The sequence below is a fragment of the Leptonychotes weddellii genome, chromosome 8 (assembly GCF_054177405.1).
Source record: "Leptonychotes weddellii isolate Sample4059 chromosome 8, ASM5417740v2, whole genome shotgun sequence".
Lineage (NCBI taxonomy): Eukaryota > Metazoa > Chordata > Mammalia > Carnivora > Phocidae > Leptonychotes > Leptonychotes weddellii.
In genome coordinates this window covers 26,415,747-26,430,968 of record NC_138376.1, presented here as the reverse complement: position 1 = coordinate 26,430,968, position 15,222 = coordinate 26,415,747, and the positions used below count along the sequence as shown (strand labels likewise).

At 35.7% G+C, this 15,222-nt stretch overlaps 1 protein-coding gene across 2 annotated transcripts in view; it reads left to right on the top strand.

The window, feature by feature from the left end:
• SRPK1 (SRSF protein kinase 1) overlaps window positions 1-15,222 on the top strand; it is an 81,972-nt gene that overhangs the window by 41,089 nt on the left and 25,661 nt on the right. For both annotated transcript variants that reach the window (XM_081828073.1, XM_081828074.1), the window contains exons 3-6: window positions 4,303-4,421; window positions 6,334-6,442; window positions 7,371-7,458; window positions 9,168-9,255. In XM_081828073.1, the coding sequence (XP_081684199.1) occupies window positions 4,303-4,421; window positions 6,334-6,442; window positions 7,371-7,458; window positions 9,168-9,255 (404 nt within the window). The remainder of the gene's footprint in view (window positions 1-4,302; window positions 4,422-6,333; window positions 6,443-7,370; window positions 7,459-9,167; window positions 9,256-15,222) is intronic.

Sequence of the window (15,222 nt, the reverse complement as noted above, 5' to 3'; positions counted from 1 at the left end):
CTTTGGTTTTACTATTTATTTGGGTGATTCGAGATTGGGGTAAAGGATGGTTAGGAATGAGGATTATACCAGAAATGGAATCTGAATTGAAAAGATCCTTGAAGTAAGGGGGAACACTCTGACTAATATGGTTTTTATCATTTGTCTGTTCTTAATCCTTCTGTGTCAAGTCTGGCTTGGAAATATGAGAGGAGCAAAACTGTCAAACTTCTCCACTACTTTCTGCCTTCCTCACAGATTTTTGCCTTCGCTTCATTCTGTACCCTAGCCAAGTATATTGCTATTTCTAACAGTACTGCTGTTTGGATCAGGTTATCTCTTTTGAAATCATACTGCTATTAAAATTTGATCCATTGTCCATTTCAGCTAATATGAGATTTTGTAGATGTACTGGGTTAAATTTTATATGCTTTGAGAGCTTTAAAGCTCTTCAGAGTGCTGACATAATTTTTTTCTTCTGCACACGAATAGCAAAATTTGAGACCTGAAGTGTAGGTATGAGGAATTTAAAAGCACAGACTGAAACTATTTTAGAACTCCCCTTTTTTGTTCTAGGAGGAATGGGTTTTAGTTCCTAATATTAATAAGCTGAAATTTCTTTCTGTAGTATTACTCTTTATTCTTAACACCCATCATCAGTGAAAGTTTCAGTGATTCTGAATTCTTTAATCATATCACCATATTGTCCTCATTATCTAATAGTAACTGTCTCTGTTTCCTCAAAATTTTTCTTTTGTTTTTGTCTTTTTATGACAGAGACTTTTTTCAGTTGTCTGATACTCCATGATGGACATCATTTACAAAAGTATGGCATTAGTAAAACATGGGTAGTTTGAGAAAGCCAAGATGATACAGGATCAGAAGGAAACATAAAACTATTAACTAGTATCCTTAAGGGAAAAGACAGTGCGTCATTGAAACTACGCAGGAGTCTGTGAAAAAGGAACATTCAGGAGCAAAAATGGGGTGCCTGGCTGGCTCAATTGGTAGAAATAGGATTCTTGATCTTAGGGTTGTGAGTTAAAGCCCCATGTTGGGCATAGAGTTTATTTTTTAAAAAAGTGTAGGAAATTAAAAATATGGTAGAAATGTAATAGACAACACAAGTTACATAAATCTAGAAAGTAGAACAACAACAAAATCTAAGGAGATAGAAAATGTAAGAAAATTAATGTGGTGAGTCAGAGGGTCCAGCGTCTGAAAAAACATGCTCCAGAGAGAATAGACAAAATGAAGAGGATTAAATTTACATTGAAATACAGGAAATTTTCTCAGAACTAAATGAATCTCTGTCTTGCAAGTAATTACACAGAAAGTACTTCGCAAGCTGGATTTTTTAAAAGCCATTCAGGAAATTTCAGAACATGGGGATTAAAGAGAAACTCCTTAAAAAACAAACAAAAAACACCGAGGGAGGAAAACAAGTCCTGTTTGGAGACTCAAGAAATCAGAAGGCATTGGTTGGACTTGTCAGCAGCACCACTGAAAGCTAGAAGGCAACAGAGCATTTATTTTATACCCAGACCAGCAATCAAGGGTGAGGATAAAATAATAAGAGAGATCTTAAACTTAACCTCCCATGCGCTCATTCTCCAGAAGTTACTGATAAATGTGCATTATGAAATGAAGGAGTAAATCAAGAGAGGAAGACTGGGGGACTGAAGGGGCGGGACATCCACCACAGAGAGATGACTGCATATTAAGACATTATATATTTGAAATTAAAACTTAAATGTAAATTTAGTATATTTTTTAAATGACATTTAAAAGTTAAAAAATAGGATTCCGCCCCCCCCCCCAGGCCTTAAGTAATTTTTCTCTATTGTTTTTAGAGTAAGGAGAGTTTCTTCTGTCCCAACATATGTCAGGGTAGAGACTTGTATTTCACATTGTGACTTGGAATTCGTAACTCTTTTTTTTTAAATTTTTATTTTTTTTATTTTTATTTTTTTTGCGAGAGAGAGAATGAGAGAGAGCACGAGAGGGAGGAGGGTCAGAGGGAGAAGCAGACTCCCTGCTAAGCAGGGAGCCCAATGTGGGACTCGATCCCGGGACTCCAGGATCATGACCTGAGCTGAAGGCAGTCGCCCAACCAACTGAGCCACCCAGGCGCCCCCTGGAATTCGTAACTCTTGAATCTGGAATCCTTTAACTGGGAATTCTACTTATACTAAAATACTCTTCACAAATATTTGCTTCCAAGAATGTCCAAATCTTTTAAAAATAATTTTTTAACATTATGAATCCCATGATATTTGTAGGATTCTAATATTTCAGCATTTTTTTTTTTAAAGATTTTATTTAATTTATTTGAGACAGAGAGAATGAGATACAGAGAGCATGAGAGGGAGGAGGGTCAGAGGGAGAAGCAGACTCCCTGCCGAGCAGGGAGCCTGATGCGGGACTCAATCCCGGGACTCCAGGATCATGACCTGAGCCGAAGGCAGTCGCTTAACCAACTGAGCCACCCAGGCGCCCCCTCAGCATTTTTATGTCTGGTTTTCCTACTTATATTTCACTGCTTTTCAAAAGTTTCACAATTGTAGTTCTCATAAAATTGTAATTTTATTTTATTTTTTGTAATTTTAATTGTAAAAGGCACAAGTTTGAAATCAGAGAATCTGTTTTAGAAATTCATCTTAATCTTAAATTTAGGAATATTCATTCAGACTCATTATTTCTACCTAGGAAAGTGGGCCAGTTAGTTCTTTACTAAATAAGTTTTCCAAAGACCGGTTTTCACTAAAAATGAACACATTTTGAATCGTGTGGTTGATAGGTACTTTTGTATTCCTGGAAGACAAAAAAGTACCAAGAATTGAGACAGGTTGGAAAGGTTACCAAAAATCTAAATCTGAATCATTAGTTATGCTTGCCAAGGTATTTCTTATGTCTCAGTAGCCCATATAACTGGTTTTGCTATTAAAATTTTTTTTTAAGTTAAATTGTATCTTTTGAAAATCTGATGAAACAATGATGAAAAGGTAAAATATTGAAAAAATAGGAATTAAAATTCCTTTTCCTGCAACTACTAAAAGGAATGTTGTATACCCTGCTTATTTTGCTTAAAACTGTAATTTATAAAGCAGGCAACTAATAGGTGTCAAACCTGAATACAAATCCAAGTCTTTCTGCCTCTGACCTTCATAGTGCACAAAAATTTTGATACAACTAATTGATGGCATGTAGAGAAAGGAATTAGTAAAAATTTTTTATTCATTATAAAATGAGAAACCCATTTTTACCTATCAAATAAGCTAAGTTTTATCCCAAACCTGTTAGTACTGAAGTACCAAAAGCCCATATATGGCAGGAAATGTAACTCAGCTCTTTAGAAAAGTCATACTTACATAATAATTCTAAAAGCTGTTCATGGCCACAGGCTGGAAGGAAATAGTTTAAAATATTAATTTGTGCAGAATAGAAGTGTTTTAAAACAAAATAATTATTTTCCAAATTTTCTATATTTAACATGTTGTTTTTATAAATGAGAATGTTTCTATCCTTACCTGGTGGCTTAACTTCAGGGAAGTAATTCTGAATGCAGAATAAAGATTATCCAAAAATACTCATCAGCTTTATTTTTAGTGGTAAAAAATTAGAAACAAGTTAAATGTCCATCTGAGCAGAATGTGCCAAAGTAAGTGGTGATACATCTAAGGAAAATATGTAAGATTTAAGAGATTGCATAGGAATGAGGAGAAAACTTTAAAATATAATAGGAAAAGCAGGATACCAATTTGTTTATATAGTATGTGATTACAGATACATATTTTCATAAAAATATAGGAAAATACTGAAAGAAAATATAATAGTTTATCAGCAATTTTGTTTGGATATTGAGTTTCAAGTAATTTTTTTCCCTTTGTACTTTTATGTATTTCCCAGATTTTATTTAATCATGTACTGATTTTTATTTATTTATTTAGTTACTTACTTATTTTTTAGTATTCTTTTCCTGGGGCATCTGGATGGTTGGTTAAGCGTCCAACTCTTGGTTTCGGCTTAGGTGATGATCTCAGGGTTGTGAGATCCAGCCCTGCGTCAGGCTCAATACAGAGTCTGCTTGAGATTCTCTCTCCCTCTCCCTCTGCCCCTCTCACTCATGCGCACTCGCTCTCTCCCTCTCTCTCTCAAATCTTTTTTTAAAAAAATACTTTCCTAACATAAGATAAAGTGATAGCTAATATTTTCTTAGGCTACTTTATCTGTTAAGTGGGGAGACATTTTGATAATGACATTTTCTTAATGTCCTATTTTATTCTGCCCATATGGAATGAACATGTTTGTATTATTTCTTAGATCTGAAACTCAGCACCGAGGCTCTGCTCCCCACTCTGAAAGTGATCTACCAGAGCAGGAAGAGGAGATTCTGGGGTCTGATGATGATGAGCAGGAAGATCCCAATGATTATTGTAAAGGTAAGGCTTTGGAGATACCAAGTAAGACATGATTCATGTATATATGTATAATATGTATATATTATCTCAATACAACACTTATTCACTTGAATATTTGGTCTGTGAGTGTAAGCTGTTTTGATGTTTTCTGCTTTTTGCATCCTTTACTTGAAGTATAAGAAATAGTATTCCCTGGGGAGGGTATGTGCTCTGGTAAGCGCTGTGAATTGTGCAAGACTGTTGAATCTCAGATCTGTACCTCTGAAACAAATAATGCAATATATGTTAAGAAAAAAAAAAGAAGAAGAAGGTAGCGGGAGGGGAAGAATGAAGCAGGGGAAATCGGAGGGGTAGACGAACCATGAGAGACGATGGACTCTGAAAAACAAACTGAAGGTTCTAGAGGGGAAGGGGGTGGGAGGATGGGTTAGCCTGGTGGTGGGTATTGAGGAGGGCACATTCTGCATGGAGCAGTGGGTGTTATGCACAAACAATGAATCATGGAACACTTCATCTAAAACTAATGATGTAATGTATGGGGATTAACATAAGAATAAAAAAATAAATAAATAAAAAATAAAATTAAAAAAAAAAAAGTATTCCCTCTCACTTCAATTTAATTTAGTAAACCTTGGTTTTATATTAATCTATTTTTACCCTTTTTTCTACTTAAAAATGATAGTGCATATTTACCGTAGAAAATTTCAGAAATACATTAAACAAAAAGAAAATAAAAGCCATCTGTAACACTGTATCATCCAGAAGTAACCAATGATATTTGGTATATAGACTCTTCAGAAAACCTTTCATTACTTTTTTCTCATAGTGATGATTGCTAAGATAAGTTAAACGGGAATTATAGATACTTAATATTAATAGCAAGTGATACCAGAATGTATCTTACGATCTGGAAGAACCTGGTTTGTATTATTCTCAGCAAGCAAAGATGTAAAAATACCTTAATTCCTGCCACTGTTGGCAGCCTTTTCAGGCTTTCCTTGTTTTTGTTTTGTTGTGTTGTGTTTTAGAAAACAAACTATTTTCCTTTTTTTTTAAGTTAAATAAATGGAATTCATTTATCTCCCTCATAAAAATACATCCTGAGACTGCAACTATAAACAGATTTTATTTATAAACATTTGTATGTTTAGATAAATCTATTAAATTATTGAGGGGCAAGAATAATTGTGATACATAACCTTATTTTTGTTTGAGAATGACTTATTTTGGGATGCCTGGGTGGCTCAGTCAATTAAGCATCTGCCTTCGGCTCAGGTCATGATCCCAAGACCCTGGAATCGAGTCCTGTATCGGGCTCCTTGCTCATCGGGAGCCTGCTTCTCCCTCTGCCTGCCGCTCCCGCTGCTTGTGCACGCACTCTCTCTCTCTCTCTCTCTTTCTCTCTCTCTCATACACACACACAAATAAATAAAATCTTAAAAAAAAAAAAGACAATATTTTAAGTAACTTGGTTGTTCAACAAAACATCACTTGCTTGCTCTAAATCATTCTCTAAGATTTTTTTTTTAAGATTTACTTATTTTTAAAAATGAAGATTTATTTAGAGAGAACACGAGCACACACGCACGCAGGGGGTGAGGCAGGGGCAGAGGGAGAGAGAATCTCCAGCGGACTTGCTGCTGAGCGCAGAGCCCAACGCAGGGCTCTATCTCACAACCCCGAGATCATGACTGAGCTGAAATCAAGAATTGGGTGCTTAACCAACTGAGCCACCCAGGGGCCCCTAAGATTTTTTTTCATAACATGAGTTCAGTAATACTGTGTGGCTTACTTAAAATTTTTTTCTGTTCAATTGATTTTGTAGAAGAAACCATTTTTATTTGATAAATGGTGTATAGATGTTGAAAAATGGAATGTGAGATATCTTTTCATACTACTTAAGTGACTGTTTCCTTCCTGTTGTTTCTTCCAGGAGGTTATCATCTTGTGAAAATTGGAGATCTATTCAATGGGAGATATCATGTGATCCGAAAGTTGGGCTGGGGACACTTTTCAACAGTGTGGTTATCATGGGATATTCAGTAAGTTGTAGTGGTCCTGCAAAAGAATTAGTTAGGCAGTGCCTAAGGGTTTTCATCTGATTTTCCAGAGATGATCTAGCCTTCAGTCTAGCTCTAGACCAATTTCTTGATCAGAATTTTGTTGTTGATAATCTTTATGTTCTTAAGCAAATTTGTCTTTCCTCTGGGGAAGAAGCGCCTCAGAGACAAAAGATTGATTAAATTAGTATCCATAAGGCACTTGGAACTCGGAAATTCAAAACATTACAAATATTCAATGGAAGTATGGTATGTAAATTCATAGGGTGTTTTTGAGTTTTTTTAATTGGAGTAAAGTTTTAGATGATGTCTTATACCAACCTATGTGAAATTATTTTCTTGTAGTTTGTTCTGCTAAGAGATTTGCTCAACCATACAGTCTAAAATTTTTCCTACATAAAAATCACAGGTAATTAACATGGGATGTTTACCTACAAGTGTACTGTCTTTGATGAGACAGTAATTGAGATCTATGCACTTTGTTTTTTATCAGTTTGGTTTCACCCCAAGTATTTCTTCTGGCCTCTTCTAAACTTTTAACCATTTAGCTTTTGACATGCAGATATACAGGACACTTCTGGTTTGATAAGGTTTTCCCCCTGTATTTATTACCATTTCATGGTTTTACTTGGATTCAGAGAGGCATTCAGAAGGTAGACTTTAACTCGGAGAAAATGTGTGCTGACTGAGATTACCCTAGAACAGATTTTCTTCCTCCTATAAATGAAATCTGGCCAGTTAGTACGGTTAACAGGTACACATGATTGCATAGAAATAGCCTATGTTTAAGAACAGGGAAACATGGAATCAATATTTGTACTTTTGTCACTGCCTCCCAGTTATCACTAAATTTTACCTTCCTAAAGTGAGGATAGGGCATTAGTCTTAACTGCCTGTGTTTGTTTCTTAGGGGAAAGAAGTTTGTGGCAATGAAAGTAGTTAAAAGTGCTGAACATTATACTGAAACAGCACTAGATGAAATCCGGTTGCTGAAATCAGTGAGTATTAATTAGATCATGTGTGCGAATGGAAAAACATAAGTTTTACTGAATTAAGACATACCAAATGTAGACTCTTTAGCATGACTAATTTTTATTGTAAAGTTCCAGTATCCTTAAAGAGATAGAGGAAGATGACAGTATTTTTTTTAAAAAGATTTTGTGTATGTATGCATGTATTTGTCAGAGAGAGAGCACAAAGCAGGGGGAGGGGCAGGTAGGGGGAGAAGCAGGTTTCCTGCCGAGCAAGGAGCCTGATGTGGGACTTGATCCCAGGATCCTGGGATCATGACCTGAGCCGAAGGCAGATGCTTAACTGAGCCACCTAGGCGCCCTAGAAGATGAGAATATTTATAAATTCTGTGCTTGTGGTAGGGGAAGTGGTGGATTCCCATCATAAACACTAAAAAAAACTTTCAAATAAGTGAAAATATTTATCGAGCATGTTTTATGTACCAGATAGCACAAAAAATGTTTTACTTTCCTACTATGGTTAAAAGTAAAGTTGTCTGACAATAGCCAAAATATCCAGATATCCGTTAACAGTTGAATGGATAAAGAAAATGTGAGATAGATAGATGGCTATAATGGAATATTACACAGCCATCAAAAAGTGAAATCTTGCCATTTGCAGTGACATGGATGGAACTAAAGGGTATTATGCTAAGCAGAATAAATCAGAGAAAGACAAATACCATATGATTTTAAGAAACAAAACAGATGAGCATAGGGGAAGGGAAGGAAAAATCAAATAAGATAAAAACAGAGGGTGGCAAACCATAAGAGGAAACAAACTGAGGGCTGCTGGAGGGGAGGTGGGTGGGGAGATGGGGTAACTGGGTGGTGGGCATTAAGGAGGGCTTAATGAGCCTCCTTGATGTAATGAGCACTGGGTGTTATATGCAACTGATGAATCACTAAACTCTACTTCTGAAACTAATGAAAAAAGTAAAGTGTGAATAAGCATATAACATCTTTTTTATGCTTTAAAATATAAAAATATATAACAAAATAAACACTGTTTAATTCCTTTTTTATATCTTAAAACTTAAATTTTAGAAAAACTTTTTGTTTTGTTAAAAATTAGGAAGTTATGGTAGGAGGAGCTTAAACTTAGAGTAAGAAAACCTGGGCTTTAAGACCAGCCCTAGTCCAGTGTATCCTCCAGCTCATCACTCCATTTCTTCTGAGCCCTTGAGTTTTCATTTGTAAAGTGAGGATGTTAGACCAGGAGAGCTCTTAAGAAAGTAATTTTCAGAGTGCCAGTCGGACAAGATAGGAGCCTGTGCCAAAAGTTAAATCAATACTGCTTGCTTCCTTTGTTGAGAAGGTTTTTTATGGAGGGAAAAAAAGTTTAGCTGAGTAAACAGTGCGATGAATGTTGGTTCAGTGGTTGTTCTGCATCCTATAAAAGCTCCTTAATTCCTCATGGTCTGGTAACCAATTAATTTGAGAGTCACACTTTTAGTAGAAAAATGGTTGAATTAGAGCAATAGTCTTTGTCAGTTGTATTTCCTTTTGTGCACTGTTTATTTCTTTGCCTATTTGAGCTATTAAAATTTTAGTATGTTTTTCTCATAAATGTGTGTGAGCTCTTTCTTGGGAGTAATTAATCCTTTGTTACCTATGCTGTAGGTTTTCCCTCCCCCACTATTTGGCTTATTTCTACGCTTTCCCTGTTGCTAAATACTGTCTCTTTCCCACTGTAGGTTCGTAATTCAGACCCTAATGATCCAAATAGAGAAATGGTCGTTCAACTACTAGATGACTTTAAAATATCAGGAGTTAATGGAACACGTATCCTTTTAAGAAGTGTTTGAAAATCACGAAATAACCTTATCTCCAGGAGAGGAAACCAGATTTATATAAATAGCATTTGGCTCTTTTCTCAAGGCAAAGTATAATGAAACTACTTTGGGTTATTGTAAACTTCTGAACACTAAGATGTGTATAGTGTTTATCTTTATATGTTGTGACTTGTCAGGGGATTGCTTTAGGCTTTTTCCCCTTTCCAGGCAAATTAAACCAAAGTCAAAAGAAAATCTTTTTTTTTTAAATTAGCCTTGTATTAGTAAAGGTTCTGTGATTTTTATCAATTAGCACAGAAATTTTAATGGAAGTAATTTTTCATGATAAACACTGGATAAAGAAAAATTTAACACAATGTGTTATCTACCAGCCTTCAACATTGAAGAGGCTGTGCATATAGATTATGCTTAGAATCTAAACAGGTGTGATTGTGTTCTATTAAGATGAAAAAACTGACTTGTTTAATGTTTTTATCTGGATTTTTAGAATTTCTAGAGTTGAAAGGAACCTTACCTGATTTTTTTCATAAGTGAATACCAAAGTGACATGTGGTGAACTGATTAAGAGGTTGTTGCAACAGCCTTGCTTATGAAGGCTTATCAGACTTTTCAGAATACAAGATGAAGTAAAATCTCACTTGGATTGGAGAGTCTAAAACTACCTGTTTATAAACTATTTAAAAATGTAAAAGGAAAGACATTTCATCTCTCATTCTACTTCTCCTGCATATTTAGCTTCTCTTAACATACACTGTTAATTGCCAATTATCTCTTTCTAAGGAGTTGGGCTATGTATGGTTCTGGCATCATGTGGACTATGGTAAGAGATTTGAATGGAGGAGAGAGAACAGGTGATAATGTGAAAAGTTTTTATCTGTCATTCTGAATTTAGTTGCGAGTTATTTCCTTGGAGAAGTACAAATCACATATCCCTGATGTCTGAAGAAAACTGCTTCAAGAATTATCCATTTTAAAAGAGTCTTGTGACTATTGTGGTCACTTTGTAGGTGGCTTACTCTGTGTGTATATAATAAGGCTAATAACCAAGACATAAAAACATATATAGGATGCCATTAGATTCTGTTTCCCTGTTGTTTGATCTTGTAATGTTTGTCATGCCAACTCTCTCTGCTAATTTGGGAAAGTTACAAATAAAACTAGAAATATTCTAAATAATCTCCTCAGTAATGCTTGAGTACCTTTATTTGACTCTAATGAAGAAGGGTGTTGTTTTTTTTTTTTTTTAACTATTGAACTCTTAGTGGGTTTGAATTTCAAGTTCCAAGGTATTTTCCAAATATTACCAGCTGGTTTCTCTGTAGTTTTATCCACTGAGTTCCTCTTTGCCCTAAGCCCATTTCTCTCTGCTCTTCCTCCTCCTTGTCTCCCAACTGTCTTGGCTACTGCATTATTTGCTGCTACTAGAGATTGAAAAGGATAAAAGTCAGAGCACTGAGTTAAGGGTTAATGGGTTATGCTATTCTCTTCTCACAACATAAGTATGTCTGCATGGAGCCATGTATCTGTATTTTTCTTTGTATCTGAGCATCTCCAGAGCACTGTCCTTCTCATACTGAAATATAAGGGGCCCTGAACTAGAAAGTTATGTAGACTTCAGTATACTTCACTATAGTTGGTTCATTCTACTTCTATAGGTGGTAAGGGGCGAGGAGTGATTAAAGAAGGACAGCTGTTCTATATATACTATTGACATTAGCCAGTGAGTATTCTTTTCGGCCATCTATGTGACCTACTATGTCTTTAGGATACTTCTTATTTCTAGTATGTATTTTACCTCTTTTCCTAGCTCCTCTTACTCATAATGTGCTCTAAATGTGACCCTTATTAGTGTTCAGCCCTTTGTGTTTTTTCTTTACACCATCTCCCCAAGAAAATTTTTTCATGTATCCTTTTATCCAATTCTTCTTGTTAAGCTGCTAAATGTTTGGTCATTTTTATATCACTGCTTACAGATTAAAATACCATTGTCAAATTGTAATGCTTCTCTCAACAAATCAAGGATTGAAACTAGGAACATAATAGAATAACTTAAAAATTCTGTTTTCTGGGTGTGTTTTGTTTTTTTTTTTTAAGCAATCTGCATTTTTAAAAATCCTGTTTTGGTATATTTCATGTATACAAAAGTAGAATAGTTTAGTGAATCTCCACAGACCCATTACACATTTTAGGATCTTGTTTAATCTTGTTTTGTCTCTACCTCCTGCTAATTTTGTGGGCAACCTTAGATATATTATTTCGCCCATAATTCTTTCAGATTGTATCTCCAAAAGACAAGGACTTTAAAATATAACCTCGGGGTGCCTGGGTGGCTCAGTCGTTACGCGGCTGCCTTCAGCTCAGGTCATGGTCCCAGGGTCCTGGGATCAAGCCCCGCATCGGGCTCCCTGCTCGGCAGGAAACCTGCTTCTCCCTCTCCCACTCCCCCTGCTTGAGTTCCCTCTCTCGCTATGTATCTATCTGTCAAATAAATAAAATCTTTTAAAAAAATAAAATAAAATAAAACAGAACCTCAATACAATTACCATACCTAAAAAAAATTGGGACCAGTTTTTAGTCATCCAGTATCTAATCTGATAGTGTTTCAGTCTCCAAATGTCGCATACTACTTTCAGTTTTTCATTCTTACCTGGGTGTTTTATAGGTATATAGATGTATATATTTTCTGTGTCTCTACTTTTTAATATATGGACTATAGCTGTAACTGCTTAATTTCCTTGTCTGCTAATTCTGACATCTATGTCACTTCTGGTTTAGTTTTGAATGATTGATTATTGTAATTTTCAACTATGTTTTCCTGCATCTTTCCTGCCTGTAGTCTTTGATAGATACATTGTGATTTTTCATTTGGCTGCTGGATATTTTGTATTCCCATAAGTCTTGAGTTTTGTTCTGGGATGCAGGTATATCACATGGAAACAGTTTGATCCTTTTCAGATTTTACATTTATGATTTATTAGATAGATCCAGGGCAGTGTTCAGTTGAGGACTAATTATTGCCTGTACCGACGCAAGACCTTCCTGAATAATCTACCCAGACACCCCATGACTATGAATTCTTCTACTCTTTATGTTTTTTTAATTGAGATAAAATTGACGTAGAACATTGCATTAGTTTTGGGTGTACACATATAAATGATTTGAAAAATGTGTACATTGCAAATGGTTACCACAGTAAGTTAACATCCATCACCACTCATAGTTACAGGTTTTCTTCTTGTGATGCGAACTTTTAAGATCTACTTTCTGAGCAACTATCAAATATACAGTTGGTATTGTTAACTGTAGTCACCATTCTGTACATTATATCCCCAAGACTTACTTATCTTAAACTAGAAGCTTATGCACACACACATCTTTATCCATTCTTCCATCGGTGGACTGTGTCTTGGCTGTTGTAAATGATACTGTAATGAGCATGGGGATGCTGGTAACTTAATGAATTTGGGATAACTATTTCATTTCTTTCAGATAAATACTCAGAAGTGGAATTACTAGATTATATGGTAGTTCTATTTTTAATCTTTTGAGGAATGTTTGATACTATTTTCCATAGTTTTCTGCACCAACTTATGTTCCCACCAACAGCACACAAGGGTTCCCTTTTCTCCAGAGCCTCACCAACACTTGCTATCTCTTGTCTTTTTGATAGTAACCATTCTAACAGGTGTGAGGTGATACTTTGTTGTGGTTTTGATTTCTATTTCCCTGATGATTAGTGATCTTGAGCACCTTTTCATGTCCCTGTTGGCCATCTGTATGTCTTTGGAAAAATGTCTATTTACATCCTCTGCTCATTTTTTAATGAAATTTTTTCTATTGAGTTGTGCAAATTCCTTATATATTAACCCCTTATCAGATACATAGTTTGCAGATACTTTCTCCTATTCAGTACATTGCCTTTTCATTTTGTTAATGGTTTCTTTTGGTGTGCAGAACAGTTTTAGTTTGATTTAGTCCTATTTGTTCATTTCCGCTTTTGTTGCTTTTGCTTTCTTTTGGTGTCAGATCCAAAAAATCATTGCCAAGACCAGTGCCAAGGAGCTTACTGCCTATTGCCTATTGCCTATGTTTTTGTCTAGGAGTTTTATGGTTTCAGGTCTTAACATTCAAGTCTCCATTTTGAGTTGATTTTTGTATGTGGTGTAAGATAGTGGTCAAGTTTCATTCTTTTGCATGTGGCTGACTAGCTTTCCCAGCACCATTTATTGAAGAGACTTGTTCTTTCCCCAGTGTATATTTATGGTTCCTTTGTCATAAACAAATTGACTATATGATGGGTTTATTTCTGGTCCACGACTATGACTTTGAGTTTGTCTAGCCTTTTTGATGAGAACAGACATTGTTGGAGCCCTTTGGGAACGCTGGCCACTATTCCCTCTAATCCCCTCAGATGATATTTTCCCCCTGCCTCCTTGTGTTTCCTTGTATACTTACGTTGGTTAGTACTCTGCAAAATTCTTGAGGGGATCCCTTTGCAGATCTCCAAAATTCTGTTTTTCTGTAGCTGCCTTGGTCTCCCAAGACTCTTAACTCCTCTTAAACTCAAGGAATCTGGAAAGTCTCAAGGCAGTAACATGGGGCAATCATAGGATTTAGCTGATTTGTTTCTCTTTTCTCAAGGACCACTGCCTTTATTGCCTGATGTCAGGGTCAATAAATCTGTTGTTTTATGTATTTTGTCTGCTTTTGTTGTTGTCATTTTAAGCACGAGGGTAAATGCATGCCCTGTTAACTCCATCTTGACAGAAGCAGAAGTTCCTAGGTATGTTTAACTTTGAGAAATTGCCAGCCAGTTTTCCAAAGTGGTTGTACCATTTTACACTTCTGTTAGCAAATATGAGAGTTCTAATTGCTCCATATCCTCCCCTACATTTGGTCATGTTAGTCTTTTTATTTTAGTCTAGTGAATTTGAAACGCTATCTTATTAAAATTTTGATTGTGTTTCCCTGAGGTAGTATGTCCCTTTAATCTTCTTTAATTTAGAACACGGCCTTCCTTTAATGGCATTGACTTTTTTTTTTTTAAAGAATCCAGAGCAGATATTTTGTCTCTTAATTTGGATTTGTCTAGTGGTTTCCTGAAAATTAAATCCAGGTTAATGATTTTTGTCAAGTATACAACATGGATGATGTTCTATTCTTCTCAGTGTATTACATCAGAGGGTACCTGACATTAGTATGTGCTTTATCATTAGTGGGTAATAAGTTGGATCACTAGATTAAGGCACAGTCTTCCAGATTTCCCTGTTTAGAAGTACCTTTTTCCTTTCATAATTAATAAGCAGTCTGGGGTGATACTGTGACATTGTGATTTTATTCCCAACAATCTAACACAGTAGTTATGGTGTTCATTGATTCTTACTTGAATCCATTATTACTATAGTAAGTATAAAATGGTGATTTTCTATTTCTGTCTTTCTTTGTATATCTATTACTTGACTTTTTCTTTAAAAAGGATATTTCCAGGGGCACCTGGATGGCTCAGTCTCAGGGTCATGATTCTGAGCCCCATGTTGGGTGTAGAGATTACTTAAATTAAGATTAAAATCTTTAAAAAATTAAAAAGATTTTCCTATCCACACACATACTTTTTAAAGTATCTGTTTGGACTCATTCAGTTTTTATTTTTTATAAGTTAATTCATAACTTCATTTTTAAAAATGTTTTCAACTTGGCCAGTAGCGTCCTCTCCAAACTGTTCCTCTTGATGTGTTCCATTACTGTTCACACAGCACGGTTTTTAGGTTCATCTGGAATTTGGCCATTTCTTCAAGGAGTCCAGGTTTTCCTTTAGTGGCGAATCTTATTTAAAGGAAAAGCCTAGGGGCGCCTGGGTGGCTCAGTCATTAAGTGTCTTCCTTTGGCTCAGGTCATGATCCCAGGGTCCTGGGATTGAGCCCCGCATCGGGCTCCCTGCTCCGCGGGAAGCCTGCTT